At 64.1% G+C, this 18,550-nt stretch overlaps 2 protein-coding genes across 7 annotated transcripts in view; both read left to right on the top strand.

Annotated features, from left to right (window-relative positions):
- TOM1L2 (target of myb1 like 2 membrane trafficking protein) overlaps positions 1-14,940 on the top strand; it is a 97,267-nt gene extending 82,327 nt beyond the window's left edge. For 2 of the 6 annotated variants that reach the window (XM_037807941.1, XM_037807936.1), the window contains 9 exons: positions 780-913; positions 3,362-3,410; positions 3,755-3,878; positions 5,374-5,491; positions 6,277-6,352; positions 8,178-8,243; positions 13,017-13,076; positions 14,308-14,344; positions 14,767-14,940. In XM_037807941.1, the coding sequence (XP_037663869.1) occupies positions 780-913; positions 3,362-3,410; positions 3,755-3,878; positions 5,374-5,491; positions 6,277-6,352; positions 8,178-8,243; positions 13,017-13,076; positions 14,308-14,344; positions 14,767-14,915 (813 nt within the window). In that variant the 3' untranslated portion in view covers positions 14,916-14,940. The remainder of the gene's footprint in view (positions 1-779; positions 914-3,361; positions 3,411-3,754; positions 3,879-5,373; positions 5,492-6,276; positions 6,353-8,177; positions 8,244-13,016; positions 13,077-14,307; positions 14,345-14,766) is intronic. The other 4 variants (XM_037807938.1, XM_037807937.1, XM_037807940.1 and 1 more) reach the window with 4 other exon arrangements.
- An 879-nt stretch (positions 14,941-15,819) lies between these two features.
- LOC119513079 (translation initiation factor IF-2-like) lies at positions 15,820-17,852 on the top strand. The gene has a single exon (XM_037807942.1). It carries the CDS (start codon positions 15,857-15,859, stop codon positions 16,799-16,801), a length of 945 nt encoding a protein of 314 aa, XP_037663870.1. The 5' UTR covers positions 15,820-15,856; the 3' UTR covers positions 16,802-17,852.
- Positions 17,853-18,550: the final 698 nt, after the last annotated feature.

The raw sequence follows: 18,550 nt of genomic DNA, 5'->3' as shown, positions 1-18,550 counted from the left end.
GACGGGGGCCGAGGAGGGAGCCCACAGGCCGGCCTAGACAAGGGCAGCCGAGGGGCTGCATTCCGGAGCAGGGAGGGCTGCGGAAACCAGGCCGAGGAGAAGGCCCTGGCCTCGGGGGTTTGCTGCTTCCGAAGGTGGGGTGCGCCAGCCTGCGGAGGAGCTTGTTGTGTCTCTGAGACCTCTGCCTGATCACAAATACGTGCCCCCGATGCCTCCAGCTGCAGTCATGGAGCAGCCCCGGGCTGCGGCTGGATCTAGATAAATAGGGCTCGTCCTCCTGGGGGCCGTCCACTGTTACGGTCAGCGCTCCAAACGCCCACCGCTCAGCCCACACTCTACGCCGAGGAGCTTGTGCTGTGGGAGCGCTCGCCCAGGTGTGTGAGGGTGCCGTGGGCGACTGCTCATTGCTGTGCTGTTGGGGTGGCCAAGAAAAGGGGGCCCACCAGCTCGCGGAGCCTTCTGCTAAAGAGAAAAGACACCTGCACAGAGCCAGTCATTCTGTTCTAAAACCTGTTGGTACAAATGTGTAGTTCTGTGCACGCAGCGGGGTACACGTAGGCGCACTTCTCTGTCCGTTGCCAAAGCTCTGGTTTCCTCTGGGTGGGGCTGGAGGACTCAGCCCCGGGGGTCCCTCCACTTTGCATCCTGCACACATCTGTGGGGTCTCTGAGCAAGCCTGGCCTCCTTTTGTGGCTTGCGAGAATCCAGCCACGTTTTCACAGGCAAGGCACGTGACGTAGTGTGCCCAGCAGGCTAGCTACGGTGTGTGTGTCCCCCAGGAGCTGAACCGGACCTGTCGGGCCATGCAGCAGCGCATCGTGGAGCTCATCTCCCGCGTGTCCAACGAGGAAGTCACCGAGGAGCTGCTGCACGTCAACGACGACCTCAACAACGTCTTCCTGCGCTACGAGAGGTGCGAGGACTTTTTCCTCATAGACAAAGCGGTGGGCGGTGGGGGCGGGGATTAGGGTTGGGAGACACTCATCAGAGATGCTGATTTGTTCCCGGGCGACAGGGAAAATGTCTCCCATTCTCCCTGGGAGGGAGCAGCGGCGGGAAGTTGGCCTGCAGAACTCGGCTCTGCCCTTTGTCAGCCCCGGGCTGCTCGGCCCCCTTCCCAGCCCTGGAGGGTCGGCTGGGCCCCGCCAGAGCTGCTGTTCCTGCTGCTTTGACGATCCTTCAAGTCTGAGAAGGATTAGAGAAAAAAAAATCTCCACAAAGAAAGAATTTCCTCTTTCCCATCCTTAAAAAAAGGAAGAAAAGCACTTTCCTTTTCAAATGTCAGTGTGTCTAGAGCGTTCTGGAGAAGCAGACGGGGCGTAAGTGCTGGGACGCTGCCCCGAGGGAAAGCGTGCACATTGGTGCTTTTCTTTCTGCAACCAAATCGTTTTTTAGGCTTGAGGACACAAATCTGCAAATTCTTCTCCTTCCCCAAAGCTTTCCCTCTGGAAAAAGTCCCAGACGTCTTTCAGGTGTTGTTTTAAAAGGCAGGCGCAGCTTGCTCGGCCCTGAACGGCCTTGGCCAGGCCAGCTGCTTCCGAAGGCAAGGCCGAGGGGGCGGGCGGCCTACCCGAGCCCCCCAGACGCCGGGTCCTCGCCCCTCCCTGGGCTGCCGACTCAGCTCGTCATTTGTGTCCACCTTAAGGGGGGCGCAGGGTAGCAGAGCCTGGGGGGGCAGAGGGTGATCTTGTCGCCGCGGTCACTGCCCTGGGCCTCGCCTCAGCCTCCTGCTGTGTGAGTGGGGAGGGGTGGCCCTGAGTGTTGGCAGGTGGAGAAACCTCTGCAGCGAGATGGGAGCACCACCCGGAAAGGCCCAGAGTGAGTGGGCAGCAGGATCAGACTTGAGGTGCCTTGACTGCCAGCCTGAGACCCGTTGGTCTTGCCACATGGTTCCCGTGTCTCTGTGTTAGACGGGCTGGGGGTCTAACCCCTCCTGGATTTAAGCCCCTCCTAGAATACAATAATAGGGTATTTTCACCCAAGCACCGTCAGTCCCAGACTTACAGAGAATTCAGAGGCGTAGCCAGGCCCCTGGGGTGCCCTCCTGGTTGGGGTGCCTTGCCAAGTGTATTAGTCTCCTAGCACCCCAATAGCAACACACCACAGCCTGGGGGGGCTTAAAACAGACATTCGTTCTCTCCCGGGTGGGCCATGGCCCCAGGAGAGCCCTTCCTGGCCCTTCCGGCTCTGGTGACCGAGCCATCCTCGGTGTCCCCTGGCTCGCAGTGCACACCCACCGCCATCTTCCCGCACCCCTGTGGGTTCTCTCTCTGTCTCTCCCATAAGGCGCCGTCACGCTGGGCCAGGCCCCTCCAGTGTGACTCCCTGACTCAACCCGTCACAGCCACCCTCTTTCCAGCCGGGTCACGGCTGCGGCCCCAGGGCTGAGGGCTTCAGTGGATCTTTGGGGTTGCTCCAAATGTGGGAAAGATACCCCAGGATTAGAGAATTTGCAGGTGTATTAGTTTTCCTGTTTCCTTAAAGGCCTTGGTTGAACGTCCCCCAAGTCTGTGTTAGAACCGCCACCCTCCGGGTCCCCTTCTCTCCAGGCTGACCCCCGGCTCTGGGCCGACCACTGGGGAGCAGTGCATTTCCCCGAAGCCTGATGTCTCGGACACAGATAAGCTGGAGGTTTCTTAGCCACCCTGTACCCCTGGCATTTTGGAGCTGTGAAGATCATCTCCCCAGCACCCTCCACCTCAGCATGGCCGCCTCAGCTGTGGAGAGGGAGACGTGTGCCCCCGCTAGAGCCCGGCCTTCCCGGGGCAGCCGCGGCCACCCTCCCTGCAGCACCTCACTGGCCCCTGGGGCCCTTCCCAGGCCAGGACCCTGTGCCCGTCCCCTCCACAGGAGGTGCAGTGGCAGCTGATTGTCTCCCACACGGGGGGTGCACTTTAAGGCAGACATTAAGAAATGGCCGCCCGGCACGGCTGCCAGATAGGGAGGGTCTGGGTTGCTGCCCTGCTCAGGAGGGGGACACGGAGGCACCCAGGGGTGAGAAGGTGGAGCCCCAGGGGTGAGAGGGGCCTTCTGAACTCAGGTGGTGGTGGGGGCTGATACCTAAAATGGCCTCCCCCCTGTGCCATCCAGTACCCCCCAAACCTACTTGGGGTGCAGTGTGAGAAGCAGGGAGGCCGACCCTCCCCCCAGGAAGCCCCAGGCAGAGAAGGGCCTGGATGGGACTCTCTGTGTGTGTGTGTGTGTTTGCACGTGTGTGTGCACCCGCTCCCCACTCTCCCCCACGTGGGCCTGGTCGGTCTGTCCTGGGGCCTCGGCCTCTCTGCTGTCCCGGGACCCGTGAGCACCGTGTGACTGCTTCCCAGGACCCTCTCTCCTTACTTCCGCTTTTCTTTCCCCGCAGGTTCGAACGATACAGGTCGGGTCGGTCAGTCCAAAATGCCAGTAACGGGGTGAGCATTCCTTCAGCACCCCCATCCGCGGAACGGGGCCCACCCCACCACTCGGGGAGGCACCTCCAGTTTTTGCAACTGCGTCTGGAGGATTGGGGGGCTGCCCCGATGGATGCGTGACTGGGCAAGAGCCGGCAGTGCATCCCTATCGGGAGGGTGGCCGGGACGGCAGGCGGGGGGCCCCACTCCTGAGAGAGCAGTGAGGGGTGGGCCGGCGGGGCTGGGGCTGCGCTGCCCGGGCACAGCCCTGGGGCTTTGCCTCCCAGAATGCCGCCCAGCCACCCCTTGCCCTTCAGAGCTGGGCGCGTGGGCTCTGAGGCTCACTGCCAATCCACGTCCTGCAGGTGCTGACTGAGGTGACCGAAGACAACCTGATCGACCTGGGGCCGGGGTCCCCGGCCGTGGTGAGCCCCATGGTGGGCAGCACGGCGCCCCCGTCCTCCCTCTCCTCCCAGCTCGCAGGCCTGGGTGAGTGTCTCCTCGGGGCACGAGGGCTGCCGGGCCTGGGGCTCCCTAGGCAGCCGTCTCCCAGCCGCGGGTCTGGCCCGGGGTCCCCTTGCCCTCTTCGTTGAAGGCCTGGGAGGACCTTTTGGGGTTCCCTGTGAAGACGTGTTCCTGGCCAGTTGGCCCACCTTCAGTGTGTGACGTCTGTCCTTAAAGTTTGACCCTGCATAGAAAGCCGGGGTGGGCGAGGGCTGGAACTGGAGGCTGTCTGTTTTTAAAAAGAGAGGGAGCCTGCTGCGTTTCACGTGGAATGTTCTCCGTGGGTGAAGTGATTTCCTTTCCTGTGTCAGTTAGGCTCGGGATGGCAAATAGGCCTCCGCTCCTTGGCTGCTTGGAACCCGGGGCTGAGAAGGGTTAGATGCCACTCGGCTCGGGAGAGGGGCTGGTGGTTGATGGGCAGTGCCTGTGGGGGCTGGGGCGCCGGCCGTGCTGGCATCACGTATTTGCTGGCATCACCCGACGGTGCTCTGCTGCCCGCCTCTACGGGGCCCGCCGCCAAGCCACAGCACTCGGGCGGTGCCTGTGTGTCGCTGAATGAAGGGATAAAGCTGGAATCACTGTAAGCCTGGCCCTCTCCAAATTCTTTCCTCCACCCTGCTCTTCAGTTTTCTTTCTTTCTGAACATCCATCTGCCTACCTTCGTTTCATGCAGCTGAGTTGTGCTTTGATTAGTGGCTTTCCAGGAGCTCGTGTGTCTGTAGATGCTGCTTCTCTAGTGAAACATGGTCTCTGCCTCGGGCCGTCAGCATATGGCCTCCAGATTTAGCTCCGACAACTCAAATTGGATTCTGCTGCCTCCCTTCTTAGAAGGCTTCTAGTGTTTTCCCACCAGCTCCTTCCCCTGGCATCTGAGGGTCTTCACCAGCCCCTCCCACCTGCCTTTCCAGCCTCATCCTGCCCTAAGCCCTTCCCGGGGGCACCGTTCGCGGCACACGGCCCCCTCGACTTCTGTCCTGTGCCTTCGAATCCCACTCCTCCGCAAGACCCTCAGCCTCACTTCCGAGTCCTCCCAGTGTCGCCAGCTAAGTCCTGCTGTCCTTGGTCTGACTTTCTCCCTCCGCTGTGTGAGTCTGGGAGGCCAAGGGCCGTACCCAGTGGGGCCCACTTGAAATCTCACTCCGAATAAACATCCGTCCAACACACAAAAGACCCAGGCCCTGAGGAGGGCCGAGTGGGTTCACAGGGAACCCACCGAGAGGGCATGACGGGAAGGAAGCCGCCGGTCAGACGCAGGCCCTGTCGCAGCCCTCTCTCTCCCCTGTCGCTCACGGCGACGCTTTGGCTGTCCTCACCCACACCCGGGTCTCCACCCTGGGCTGATGCCAGGCCGTGGTGGAGGAAGGCCCTGCGTCTCTGCCCTCCCCACAGAACTGGACCCTGAGCCTCCGTGTCGGGCCCCCGCTGAGCCCGGGGCCCTCACCTTGCTCTCAACCGGCCCTGGTTCGTTTTGTCACCACAGACTTGGGAACACAGAGCGTCAGTGGCACCCTCAGCTCCCTCCAGCAGTGCAGTCCTCGCGACGGCTTCGACATGTTCACCCAGACAAGAGGGAATTCCTTGGCTGAGCAACACAAGATGTACGTGGGGCCTGTCAGCAGCTCCCCAAAGACGTGGGATGGGGTGGGGGGTTGGCCCAGGCCTGGCACTGGCCACACAAGAGGCCTTTTAGGTCCTGGGCCCCGGGCTGCACAGAGTTTTCCGTTATGACCGTGAGGACTTGGCCTCCGGTGCAGCTGCTGAGCGAGGGCCCGCTCCTCCGCCCCGGCCTGGTCCAGCTCCTCACCTCCCTGGGGTGAGGGGTGAGGTGCAGGGTGGCCAGGGAGGTGGGCCCAGCAGCTCCCGCGGCAGTAGCTCTGGTGGAAGTGGCTCCTCTTGACGGAGGCTCCGGAATGTGCTCTGAGCTCTCTGTTCAGCCTGAGCGGACCTTCCCCACCCTCCCAGGGCCAGCACCCTGGAGCTCTGCAGCTGTCTGAGCCACCCAGAATTGCCAGTCCAACTAGTACAGCTCAGGAGTTCTGGGAGCAGAGGAAGACACCCCCCGTAATCAGGAGGGATCCCAGACTGTGACGCCACCTTCCTTGTCAAGGGAGCTGAGACTGCTGCTTTTAAAGAGTTAGCGTCATGTTGCTTTTATCCGGCCCCCCCCGGGGGGAGTTGTACAGCATGTGGATACCCTGTCTGAGCGTCAGAGATGCCCCCGTATTTGTTTCTCGGAAGAGGGAACAGAATGGCTCATGATATCCCGGATCCCGGAGGTGGAGCCAGTGCCGGAGCCCAGGCCTCCGTGCCTCACTGAGGCATTGCCCATCTCGCTGCGGCCACTGGGCAGGAACCGACTCTGCTTGTGCTGCTCTGTCCCCAGGGTGACCTGCGAGGACCCTCAGGCTGCTGGAGGACTTGCTCCTGCACTGGACGGTCGAAAGCAGAGCTCCGAGGCGGTAGGTCCCTGTTCTCCTGCCCAAGCAGTCTAGAGAAGCTTGAACGGAGGGAGGGGCTGCCTTGGGCGAGGTCTGGGGTGAGGAGGCCCCTCTGCTGCGCTCCTGTGCGCCACCAGGCCGTTCTCAGTCCGGGAGGCCAGGCAGCATCCCTGACACTGAGAGGAGACAGGCCCAGAGAGGCGGGAGACTTGCCTGGGGACACACAGTCAGCAGAGGGCAAGCGGGCTGCAGCCCTGGAGTGGGCGGCTCCGGAGCCCTGCTCTTCCTGCCGCGGGGACAGAGCTCCCAGGGCACTGGGCACAGCCGTCCAGGGCCTCGCACATGGTCCGGTGACCCTTGTGGGGAAGGAAAGTGCTGATCCCCTGATAGCAGGTGGCCAGTTAGAAGGCAGTGGGGGGCCAGGGTTTGGGGAGCTGGAGCTGAGAGTGGGGAGAGCAGGCGGGTGGGACGGAGCTCCGGGTAGCTCCTCGCCTGGAAGCAAAGAGCTCAGGGAGACGCCTCGACGGAGAGGACGGGTGCTTGTTTGAGCTCCCAAAGCATCAGACATCTGTGGACTTCAGACACCACCAAGGAGAGGATTTGCGTCTCAGCACTTCTCTCATGAGATTTCTCTCCCTGATGTCTGAAGGGTAAACGTGTGGCCGTGTGGACACGCACCGATGGGCAGAGGCCCAGCCCTTCTTTCCGAGCCCCTCGCGGGCCTGGAGGTGGTGGTGTCGTCTGTCACCGGGCAGGAAGGCTGCCGAAGGGCCTGCTGCGCCCCAAATGCCAGGCCTTGGCATCCCTAGCCCCCGCCCAAGTGTGGGCACAGCTGGCAGCACAGCTCCAGCTCGGTTCCCGTGGGAAAGCTCACCTCTGGGGGGCAAGGGCGACTCCTCCATCGTGGCCAGGCTCCCGTGAGATGGGGGCAGTGCGCCCCTCACACTGGCCACAGGGAGCGCCCAAGAACCAGCCCGGCAGCCTGGGGTTCCCGTGCCCCACCTTCCGCAGAAGCGGGGCCCCGTACACCCGGCTTCCCGGGGTGTCTGCAGCGGTCGGGCTCCGTTCTCACACCCGGCTGCACTCACCTCTGGCCTCCCCGCTCCGGCCCAGGCCTGCCGCGGCCTCCGGACAGGGGGGCTGGTCAGAGGCCCCGGCCTTCACCCCCTGGGGCCTGGTTGGGGCGTCCCACAGAGCTCAGAGGTCTCGGGGACTCCGGTGTGGGGTGAAGCTGCACCGTAGAGGGAAAGGGGCAGGGACGTGGCGGCCAGGCGTCTGCGCGGCGGGTGATGCGCCCGGGCGGCCGCTCCAGGCCCTCAGCTCAGGCTGCGCTGCCGTGTCCAGGCTCTGCGGGTGACAGCCAGGCTGGCCGGGGGGTCAAGGTGCGGCCACTCTCCAGGGGCAGCCGAGCCGGCAGCCTTTACTTGGAGTGCTCTTACCGTCTATAGAAAGGCAGTAGAGAACGCACCCGAGTTCAGCCTTCCAGGTAAGAGTGTAGGAAAAGAACGCCCAGGCCACTGGGAAGGAGGAAAGGATGGAGGGAAAAAGCAGCAATAAGTTAGAAAAAGCGGCCGTGCCTCTGGAAATGCGGGTGATCTGAGCGGTCACCTCCCGGGGAGAAGTGTGCGTGTGTCCGCCCGCCGGGGTTCTCGGTTGCTAACCCGCTCTTCTCCTTTCCAGGCAGGTAAGGGGGACACAGGGCGGGGGGCGGGGGCTGCATCCCCTTAGGTGGCAGACCCCACTGCTCAGCGGCGACTCTTCTCTTGCCACGAATGCACTGTTGACTCTTCTGTCCCGGAACCCCTGTGACTTCTTTCTCTCTGGGGCTTTTCCGTCCTTGGCCCAGGAGAGAGGGACAGGTGGGGCCTCGGAGCTGGAGCCTATCGACACGTGGCTCATGACCCAAGGAATGGTGAGCGGCTCCGGCACAGCCGGGCTCCCGCTGTCCTCCAGCCCCGACCCGTCTCCCTCCGCCTGCCTGTGCGGCCCTCGCACCTCAGACAGTACAAGGCCTTCCCACCGGGGCACCTGCCCCCGACCCTCCTTGTAAAGTCTCCTTAAGGCACAGGCCGCCAGCCCTGGACCCCCGCCTGGCCTCCTGCCAAGGTCCCTGGGCCTTTCTGGGGTGGACGGCGGCCGGCAGGCAGGGCTCTCTCCTCCTTTTACTGTCTCTGGGGCTCTGGGCAGTATCTGCTTTTCCAGGATCAGCAAGTCCTGAGGCTTCTGTCTCGGAGAGCAGTCGCCAGTGAACAGGGCGGGCTGGTGAATTTTTATCACGTGGTTATTTATGTCCACTAGTACCTTGAAATTCGTTGAGATCCCTTAAAGAAAGACACACGCAATAGGCACAGAGTGAAAAGCAGACAAAGCAAGGGAGCTTGACACCTGAGCCCAGGCCTCCCACGGCCACACCCTGGTGGCCCCGCAGCCTGGGGGGGTCTCCCCTGCCTTGTCCAGTGAGGTGCTTCCTGGACGAAAGCTTTGGATGGGGAGCCCCAAGCGGGGCTGAGGGTGGGGAGGAGGATGGGCTGGGGGAGGAGCACACCTGGCCGGGGTGCGGGCACCCAGACGGCTGGCCTGCATGGGCTTGGGCCGAGTGGGACCCTCTGGGGCCACGGGCAGGGGTTGGGGCCTGGCAGCCCTTCCTGCTCGAGGGCAAAAGGCAGTGGCTTCTATGCCAGACCCCAAGGCTGGCCTGGGCCCCTCGTTTGCTTCCCTGACCCCTGGGGTGGCCTCAGAGCCGGACTCCTGGGAGCCTGTCCATGCCCTCATCCAGTCAGGGAGGCTCCAGCCCATGTGTCCTTGTGCCTGTTCATCCTGCAAAAAAGGATACTGCCCACACAGGCCTCCCCGAGCGGCCCGGGCAGCAGTGGCCACGCCGTCTCGGCCATGCTGCCCTGGCCCTGCACCGGAGCCCCAGGCCCCCAGCTTCCCAGAAACAAACCACTAACAGCTAACCCGCTGCCTCGCCTGCCTGACTTGAGTGTTTTTCCCTTTTAAACAATGTACATTAATTGCTTTGCCTTATTTCCCATAGCGTAGAAACGCCGAGTCTGTCCAAATCCCCGAGTACAATTCTTTACTTGGAAACTTTCTGTACCGTCGGTGAAACCAGAGGGCCTCCGGGCTCTTCCCTGCCGGGCCGGGGGTTGCAGTGTGAAGGGGGACGTCACTCCCTCTCTGAAGGCTCACGGAGCCACGGACACTGCCCCAGTCTCCTGGTGGGCTTGGGGCTGTGGGGACCCTCCAGGGACTCCAGGCTCATTTCCAGCTGAGGAGAGCGTGGGGCCTGCCTGGGCGCACCCAGGAGCAGAGCTCTCCTTCCCGCCTTCCCTGGCTCCCGGGAGGTTTTGTCTGTCCTGGCTAGTGATCCACTAAGTGATCCACTAGGGCCACTAGGAACATACACCAACACGCACACACACAAGTCAGAGCAGGAACAGATGTAGGTTTCTAGAACAGTCTACTGCTGCCAGAGCCCAGGTGGGTGGTGGTGGGTCCCCTTATCAGATGCGGCCCCCCAGGCCCCAGCCGCTCGGGACAGATGACGGGTCACTGGGAACGCCCGAGGCAGCAAGCCCAGGGCTGCGAAGAGGGCAGGCCCGTAGCTGAGCCAGCGGCTGCCCCTCTCCCCTCCTGGTGCCAAGGCAGGGCCACCCCCACCGCATCATGCCCCCCACTGCTGGCGCTGAGCTACCCCTTTCTCTGGACTCGAGGTGGCTCGTCCAGCCCTGGCCTGTGGTCTCCCTGGGAGGGAGCTTTAGGCGCTGGTCTCTATGGAGGCCCCTCCCAGCGCCCTTTCTTTTCTCCTTGGCCTCTCTCCTCCTCTCCCTGCCTCCATCCTCCAACTCCAACCCTCCCTCGGCCCAGCTGGCCTGCGGCTCCGATTGTTGCCCGGAAGATGCTCAGGGCACAGCCCGTCAGGCCCAGCCTCCTCAGGGACCAGCCACCCCAGCCCCTTACCCGACAGATGAGGAAACAGGGGCCTCTGAGGGGCTGGGGACTTGCCCCAAACCACAGGGTAAAGACAGGGTCCCTGACATGCAGTGCAGAGCTCTCCTCTGTAACCCCATCCCCCCGAGGCCGCCTGAGCCTGTGCTCTGCTGCGGTGTGCGGGTTCCGTCTGCGGCTGACGGCACCTGTGTCCGAGGCAGTCGGCCCTGCTGCCGTTTCGAGGCTGGAAGGAGGTCCAGATCCGAGACACGCAGCCCCTGCCCTGTGCGAGCCTGGCTGCCGGCTGGTGTTTAGAGTCGGGGAGCAGGAGCACCAGCCGGGGGGTCGGGGGCTCAGCCATCGAGCGTCGGAAGCCGCGTGTGACCTTAGCAGTCACCTCAGTTCACAGTTGAGGAAACTGAGGCCGAGAGAAGCGTCATCAGACGCTGGTGTGACAGCTGGGACCCTGCTCGGCATCTCCCCTCCCCCTGAATCCCTGAGAGGCTTCCAAAGGCAGAAGAGGCTCGGGAGCTGGCAGGAGAAGGGGCCGGGTCCAGACACAGCACTGTGCCTGCTGGTGCCACCCGTGGGACCCGGCCCAGCCCTGCCCTCCCCGGCTGTGCCCCGTCCCTAACCTCGCCCCTTGGGCTCGGCTTTCCTGAGGCCACCACCCATTTGGAAAAACCCAGGGGAGGGAAGGGAAGGGCATCTCCCAGCTTTGGGGAACCTTTTTGGGGGGCGGGGGTGGGGAGGTGGAGTGAGGAACTTCTCACATCAGCGTGTGTTTTCTGAGTGAGTCGGCTCTCGAGATCCGTCCTCGAAGAAGAAACCTGGAGCCTGATCTTAGGCCTCGAGAGACTTATTTTTGAACAGTAATAAGAAAAAAATTCTAAGGAAACTGGAGGTTTAAGGTCCCCGACCCCTTGATGACTTTTTTAAAGGCCTTTTGCAGCCAGTTGAAAAGCTCTGCGTGTCCTGAGTCCGTCCGCGGCAGGAGCGCGCTGGGAGGGGTGGAGACAGCCCAGTGCCCTGCCGACGGCTGCAGCCGGGCACGTTCTCTTCGAGGTGCGGGCCTGTGCCACGCTCTAGTTGCGGGGACATGGCATGCCCCGATGTTCTGGGACCAGGCAGGCCTTCTGACGTGTAGGCATCACGGTCGTGAAAACTGGCCCTGCTGTTACAGCAGGTGGGCAGGCTGCACCCCGTGTGCCCCCCGCTCCCTTTCTGCTGGGCAAGGCGGGCGCCGGCCTCGGGCCCTGCTGACGTGTCCCATCAGGCGCTCATGCACCTGAGGGAGTGAATCTCGTAGCCCTAGGAATTCTTCGCTAGTTCTTAAATTCCAGCCTAAAGTCCCCACATCAGGGAACTAAAACGGCAGTACAGGATCTTGCTGACCTCGTTGGCAGTTGGCGCGTGCCCTTTAGGAAACGTGGGCATGGCCCGCCCTGGGACCCACGGTTTGGACTAGGCTGTCAGAGGAGGGCCCTGCAGCGCCCTGGGCGAGCGGCTGTGGAGTGGGGCCGGCATCCCGGACGCCCGCCTCCGTCTCAGGTGCTCAGCCGGCCCAGGAGCCACCTCACCCCGCTGTGGGGGTCACGGCGGGGATGTTGGTGTGAATTCTTGGTTCTTTCCCTTTGGCAAGGCCACAGGACTTCTTAGGTTTGGGAAACACTGAACATCCTCTTCGTTGCCCTGTGTCACCCTATATTGTAACACTGGAGCGAAGGTGGTGATAGACGGGTGCGAGTGACCCCTGGAAGGTACTGTCAGGTTTAGGCTGGGGGAGGAGGCGACGGTGCCGGGAGGCCGCCTCGATTAAGGGTTGTCTCGTTTTGTGACCGTGGCTTCTCGGGGTTAAAGGTCACCTCTACTCCTTATCACATCCCATCGGACAGTGACAGGGCCTTGAACTCCTTCTTTGCAATCCCTGCCCCGGAGGCCCTTGGCATGGGCAGCCCAGGCACAGAGGAGGGGTCTCCCCAGCCCCCCACGCCGCTGCTCCCAGACTCGGCTGAACTTTTTTTTGATGACAGAAGCACAGCCAGCCCTTGGAAGCTGGGAAGAAAGGTTGAGACTAAAGAAAACTGTTGCATTCAGGGCTGCTTCATGATTTTCCCCCCAAAGAGACATAAAGATGCCCCAGCCTAAAGCCCTGCTGTCCCTTTTGTCATCAAAGCCTCCGTTTTGCTGTGTCTCTGTTGGTGGTGGAACGTGCCTCCTTCTCTCCACCGGGCACACCCGGCAGAGGGAGCACGGCTTCCCACCCGCACACGCACCAGGATGCGCTCGAAACACTTCAGCTGAGCACACAGCTCGGTGCCCTCCCAGGGCCGGCCCCGGACCCCTGGACCCCAGCAGAGTAAATCCCCTCCGACGTCCCTAAACCCGTGCGCTCAGCTTCAGCCTGCAAAGCCAGCGCTTTTTTGGGGACTGGGAGACCCCATGCTAGGAGAGCTGACCCACGCAGTCAAAAAGTTATCCATTTCAAGAAGACGTGCCGCCATCCCTGCCCACCCTGTGCCCGCCGTCAGCCCTGCTTCTTATGATTTGCCGTCCCATCGCTTTCCTCACCTGCCGTTTCATCCGTGGCTGCACCGTGTGCCCTGTATGTGCTGTGCCGGTTATGTTTTTTTGCTCTGTGTTTTTGGTTCCGTTTGGGGTTTGCTTCTGACGCTTTCTTTTTGTCCCGGTGTCCGTCTGCTCCGGCTGTGGCTATGTGTGGGTGCCTGGCCGCTGCTTGCCGCGTCCATAGATCCCCGTGGCGCAGCCCTCTGTCATGGACGACATTGAGCTGTGGCTCAGGACGGACCTGGTGAGACTCGACTTTTCTATCTTGTGTGCGGGCGTGGAGAGGCCGAGGCTGCCCCGGGCTGGGTGGGGGTAGGTCCAGGCAGCCCCCGAGACGCAGCCCCGACATCCTCCCAACCAGCAGCACGAATCGGGGCATGGGGGCCAGCTGTGGCTGAGCTCCTGCCCGCCTCCCTGCCCCACAGGGTGCCCGTGGGCCCAGGGGTGGGATCCCTCGCGGAGACCACGCAGCTAGTGAGGCAAGCTGGTGAGGGGGCCCATGCTCCCCCTGCCCCCAATACCTGTCCTTTTCCAGACAGAGGGTGGAGGGGGGAGCTTTTCCTTTTTAATTTTGAAGGTGTGTCATGCACTGATAAGGGGGGCATTTGGTTTTGTTTCTAAGTCACTGTTGTTCCATCCCCCAATCTTCCAGTGTCTTTGACTTGAACCCCTGCCCCACAGACTGAGCAGCTCGCCCCGAGAGAGGGTAGGGGCGAGGATGGGCTGCCCCAGGGGGGCTGCTTGGGGGGAGCAGCTTGTCCAAGGTCAGGGCTGGTCAGCTCTCCCCCGGCTCTGGAGACACCTCCTGCTCCTCCCTGCCACCTCCCCCTGCTGCAGAGCAGCCTCTTGGGGTCCTTAGCCACCGGCCCCTCCCACATGGGGACAGCAAACCGAAGGCACCACCAGTGAGCAGCCCCCGGGGCCCAAGGAGGAAGGAGAGGCCCCGTTAGCTGCTTCCCAAGGGGAGGCCCCGAGAAGCAACAGCTGGCCTCCCCGAGCCGAGCAGGGCGGGCCAAGCCGGGGACCCAGCTCTCCCAGGCCGGCCCGGGGCTGCACCCACATCCCCTCTGGCCCTGCCCGGCTGCATGTCCCCAGCCTGGAGCCCCACAGCCCCTGGTGAGGTGATGTACATCTGACCCACCTGAAGTGTCCCCAGCTCCTGCAGGACAGCAGTGGGGGACCTGGGCAGGGGAGGCCGAAGACTTGGCTTCCGGCCCTCCCAGCAGCTGGTGTCCACAGTGGCTCATGGGGGGCCGGTGGTGAGGGGACACTGGGGGTGGGACAGCACAGGCTGCCAGCTCCTCCGGAGGATCAAATCCTAGAAGCCCCTGGTTCTGTTGCCACGTTTTAAGCAAAGTTTCTGTTTCTCTGATGCAAGGAGCAGCCCTGGGCAGGAGGGGGGCGCAGGAGGGGGTCTGTGGGGGGCGGCTGTGGCCGGGCCGGGGTCCTGATGATGCCTGTCTCTGCTCCCCCAGAAGGGCGATGACCTGGAGGAAGGTGTCACGAGTGAAGGTACGTCCGTGCCCTCCCTGCCCCCGTGGTGCCAGTCCCGGGCCGTGCGGCTGCCCTCCTGCTGTCTCCAGGGCGCATGGTCTGATGGGGCAGCACCGGCCCCAGGCGCGGAGACAGGGCCCTCGCTTTACAAGCCCTGGGGGGCAGGTCTCCCCTCTCCCCACCTCCTCCCTAGGGACCCCCCACACATTAGAGGCTGCTGGTGGCCACGGTGCCGCAAAGGCCCTGCCACCCCACCATTCAGGGCAGCAGGAGGGCCCAGCAAACCCCGGCCTCCCTCCCAGGCAGTGCGGATCGCGGGGTGTCCGGCAGGAGGGGGCTCGTGCTGGGGGCCCCTGTGGAGACCCGGGCAGCGAGGCAGTGGGGCGCGAGGGGTCCGGCCTCCTCACCACCTCGGGCGCTCGTCTGGTCTCGTGTTGCAGAGTTTGATAAATTCCTGGAAGAAAGAGCCAAAGCTGCGGAAATGGTCCCCAACCTGCCTTCCCCGCCGGCCGAGGCCCTGGCGCCCCCCGTGACGCCCACCGGCCGCAAGAAGCCCGCGCGCTCGGAGGATGCTCTCTTCGCCCTGTGAGCGCCCCCGGCCCCCCGGCCCGCCCAGCCGCACCCGTGTCTCCATGGAAACGCCACCGTGTTTGCCCCCAGGCCCCGCTCATCAGGCCCACCAGCCCCGTCTCCCCTCTGGGGGGGGCAGCGGCCAGGGCTCCACTCCCCTCCCTCGCGCTCCTCCGGGGAGAGCAGGCAGCAGCCCCTCGGCACTGCCCCCGGCAGGCTCCTCAGACGCGGGGGCCCTGGCGGCCCGGCCGCCTGTTCCAGAAGGGCCCCCGCTGCCACCTCCGGGGAGCGGGCCGGTGGCACCTGTGGGCTGCGCTTCCCTCCTTGGCACGTGTTGCCCAGTGGCACGCCCGTGCCCAGCACTTTACAAGGCTCCTGGGGGCCCATGGGTGGGTCCCCCACCGTCCTGACTCTCTCGCCACCCCTCAGCTGCTACCCCAGCCCCTGTGAGCCACGTCTGCAACCCAGGACCCCGGTGGACCCGTAGGGTGTGGCCCGTGGCCGTTAGCTCTGCAGAGAGAGGCTCCGTGAGCCAGCCCCCTGCCCACGCACAGGGACCCCGGGGAAGGGCTGTGGGGAAGGCCACCCTGCGCTCGAGGCCCCTACCTCCAGGGCCTTGCACAGATGGTTTGCACGCCACGCGGAGACCCCGAGTGCCCGGGGGACACTCAGGCCCCTCCACAGGCTGTCCTGACAGCCCCCCTCTCCCACCCCTGACCCGGGGCCGCTGGGAGGTGACCAGCCCGCAGCTCCCTCCTCGCTCCCGGGCATCCGGGCGGCTGGGTGGCCGGTCCCGCCTGCCGTCACAGCCCTGTGCTGCCGCGGCCCAGGAGGGAGGAAAGGCCCCTGTGGCTGTTCACACCGGCCCGGGAGCCTCTCGGGGCCACCCGCTGGGGCAGAGGACACCCTTGTCTAGCACGCACTGCCCTTGGGTCGGGGCCAAAGCCAGCTCCGGCTGCCATGTTCCCGACCCACCGCAGTGGTCAGCCCTTCCCACCCAGAGGGAGGCCCGGAGGCTGCCACCACCAGGACAGCAGCGCGAGCAGGGAAAAGACGCTGGGCTGCAGGCAAGATGCCCCAGTGCCGGGAGCCCCGAGAGTCCCAGAGGGACGGGGCCTGGAGCTGGGGCCATCGGCCTCCGGAGGGCAGGGAATTCCAGCCACACCCAGTCCAGCCCCACTCAGCTGCCCCCAGGGAGGCCCTGCTGGCGGTGCCCACCCACCGCCTCGGAGCTGGACGGCCTCTCCCCTGCCCTGCGGTCGGCCAACGCTCCCTCCACCTTCCTCAAGGGCAGAGTCCCCGGGGCCCGGCGTGGACTCAACTGCCCAAGTCACCTGGCTCGACACCGGCTGCCGGGAAGGTGGTTGGGGTGGCCCAGGTGGCCCTGCCTGTGGAGGGGTCGGAAGGGGTCTCTCCACGAGGCCCAGGTGCCCGCCTGTGCCAGGCTGCCGGGCGGCTGTGGGCTGGGGAGTCAGGCCCGCCCTGCCCTCTGCCCTCTGCCCCCAGCCCTGCCACATGTCAGCTGCGTCACACAGGCAAAGAGCTGGGCCTGAGGGCGATGCACGGTGTGGCCCCGAGACCTCGGGGAGAGGAAGAGGAGGGAGAGGAGGCTCCTGGAGGCCCCCCTCGTGCCCCCACGCACCGGCTGCTCGCACTCGGTGTCCGCAGCCCCCGGCCCCCACAGGCCGCAGGGATGCTCGCTGGAGGCTGGCACCCTGCAGAGGGTGTCCTGCCCCGAGGTCTGGGGGTGGCAGAGCCCCGCAGGAAAGCGCGTGGGGCCAGACCCCAAGGCAGGCCGGAGCCCACACGCCGCCACCTCTCCACAGTGTTAGGGTCGCAGTGCAGTATGTACTTAATCACACTAAATTATTCTTGAGATGCCTCCTAAGCACTAATTATACCTGATTATAGGCTAAACTATTTATTTTGTCCAAAATATTTTCTTAGGGATGTGTTTAACCTTTTTTGTGTTCATTGTGTGCTGAGATGTGAAGACGGACTTTTGTGGCCAGTGGGCGGCAGTGGACGCCAGGACGTCCAAGCGGGCGTGTTTGGGCCCGTGGCTGGCTGGGAGGGTGGTGCCCCCACTGGGCAGGAGAGGGGCTGGTTGCTGAGCAGCGTGAGTGGGACGGGGTCCCAGAGCCGAAAGGGCTTGTCGCTGGCCTGAGCCAGGGGAGCAGGTGATCGTGCGTCTGTCTTGTCTTTCTCTCGGCCCCACGGTATCGCTTCCTGGCCCTCCGAGCTGGGAAGAGGCTCAGCGCAGTCTCCCTGGCCTGGGCCTCGGCTCACTGCCCTCCCTCCACCCACAGCGAGGGGGCCGGGGATGTGGGGTGCTGCCACTCCCCCGGCACTGCCTCAAGGCCCCTCGCTGGGCGGCAAGGGCTCTGGGTGGCCTGGAGGCAGTGGTGCCCTCTGCCCCTCCTTCCCGGCCCTCACCCCTTCCCACCCGCCCGGCTCGGGGGCAGCAGCCTTCTCGGGGTTAGCAGGAGCCCCTGTGCCTGGCGAAGGTGTTCCCGGCTGGAGATGCTCCCGCGGGCCCTGCCGGCCTCTCCCCAGGGCCCTCCTCCAGCCCCTCCTGGCCTGGGGGGCCGAGCCTGGCTCCCCCGCAGCCGCACGCCCTTGGGAACCGCTGTCAGCTCCACGGCCTCCCCGCCGCTTCTCGCGTGGGCAGGACCGGGCCCTCCTGGAGACGGGTGCATGTTTATTTCCTCAAGTTGGCCCTCGGTTTGTGGGGGCTCCCAGGACTGTGCTGAAGGGGGACTTGCTGGACACTCGGGAGCCGGGTCTCGCGTCGCCATCGCCTGCGTCAGGGTGGAGCTGGCCCTGGGGGCCGGGCAGTGCCCGGGAGGCCTCAAGTGACACCGAGCGTCCACCCCCTGCCGGCTCCCCCTCCAGGCATCATCTCCCCTTCAGGTCCTTGCATGTGAAATCCTCCACAGTAAACGAATCAAACAAGCCTCGCTGTGTGTCCTCTGTCACGGCGACTGTGACTTCCTGAGGCCCGTTGGGTCTGACCGCCTGAGCTCCAAGTGGGCACAGCTCCCCCGCGCCTGGCCAGGGCCGTTGTTCCTGTTGGAGCAGCCTGGGGCCTGTCCCGGTTCGGAGGTGTTGGTTGTAGTGGCTGGCAACAGCCCCAGGTGTTGGGGTTCCCCCGGGTCCCATGGGGTCCAGGGTATGTGCACCTGCATGTGTGGTGGGGGGAGGGGCACCTAAAGCTCCCGAGCAAGCAGGCCTGAGCCCCCACTTTGGCCCTCCAGCCTCAGCCGGGCTCCCCAGACATTGCCTGGCATCAGGCTCTCCTGCAGAGCTTGTGCCAAGCCAGGTGGACACCCTCCACTTTTGTACGCAGCTTTACTGAGATATAATTCACATCCCGTGCAGCTCGCCGTCAACACTGCACAACCCAGTGGTTTTGTGGGTTCAGAGCTGTGCAGGATCCACCACAGGCCACTGAGCACAGTTCATCACCCCAACGTTAACCCCGTGCCCTCGAGCCCCCCACTTTACACTGGCTGCTCCCTTCCCCCTCTGCATCCCCGAGGCATGGACATTCCTGAGGGGCGGCTGGGGGGAGCAGGGGGTGACTGTGCCTTCTCAGGGTGGCTCAGGGCAGGCTGGGAACCCCTCATTCCCTTCATCTCCCAGGGTCCAGGA

This window comes from Choloepus didactylus, chromosome 18 (assembly GCF_015220235.1).
Source record: "Choloepus didactylus isolate mChoDid1 chromosome 18, mChoDid1.pri, whole genome shotgun sequence".
Taxonomy (NCBI): domain Eukaryota; kingdom Metazoa; phylum Chordata; class Mammalia; order Pilosa; family Megalonychidae; genus Choloepus; species Choloepus didactylus.
Note: the sequence above shows the minus strand (reverse complement) of the source record. Positions and strands in the feature narration are given on the sequence as shown.

What these genes read in the sequence shown, in the direction of transcription:
- LOC119513079 (XM_037807942.1), top strand. Translation starts at nt 15,857, where the DNA reads ATGTTCCCGACCCACCGCAGTGGTCAGCCCTTCCCACCCAGAGGGAGG.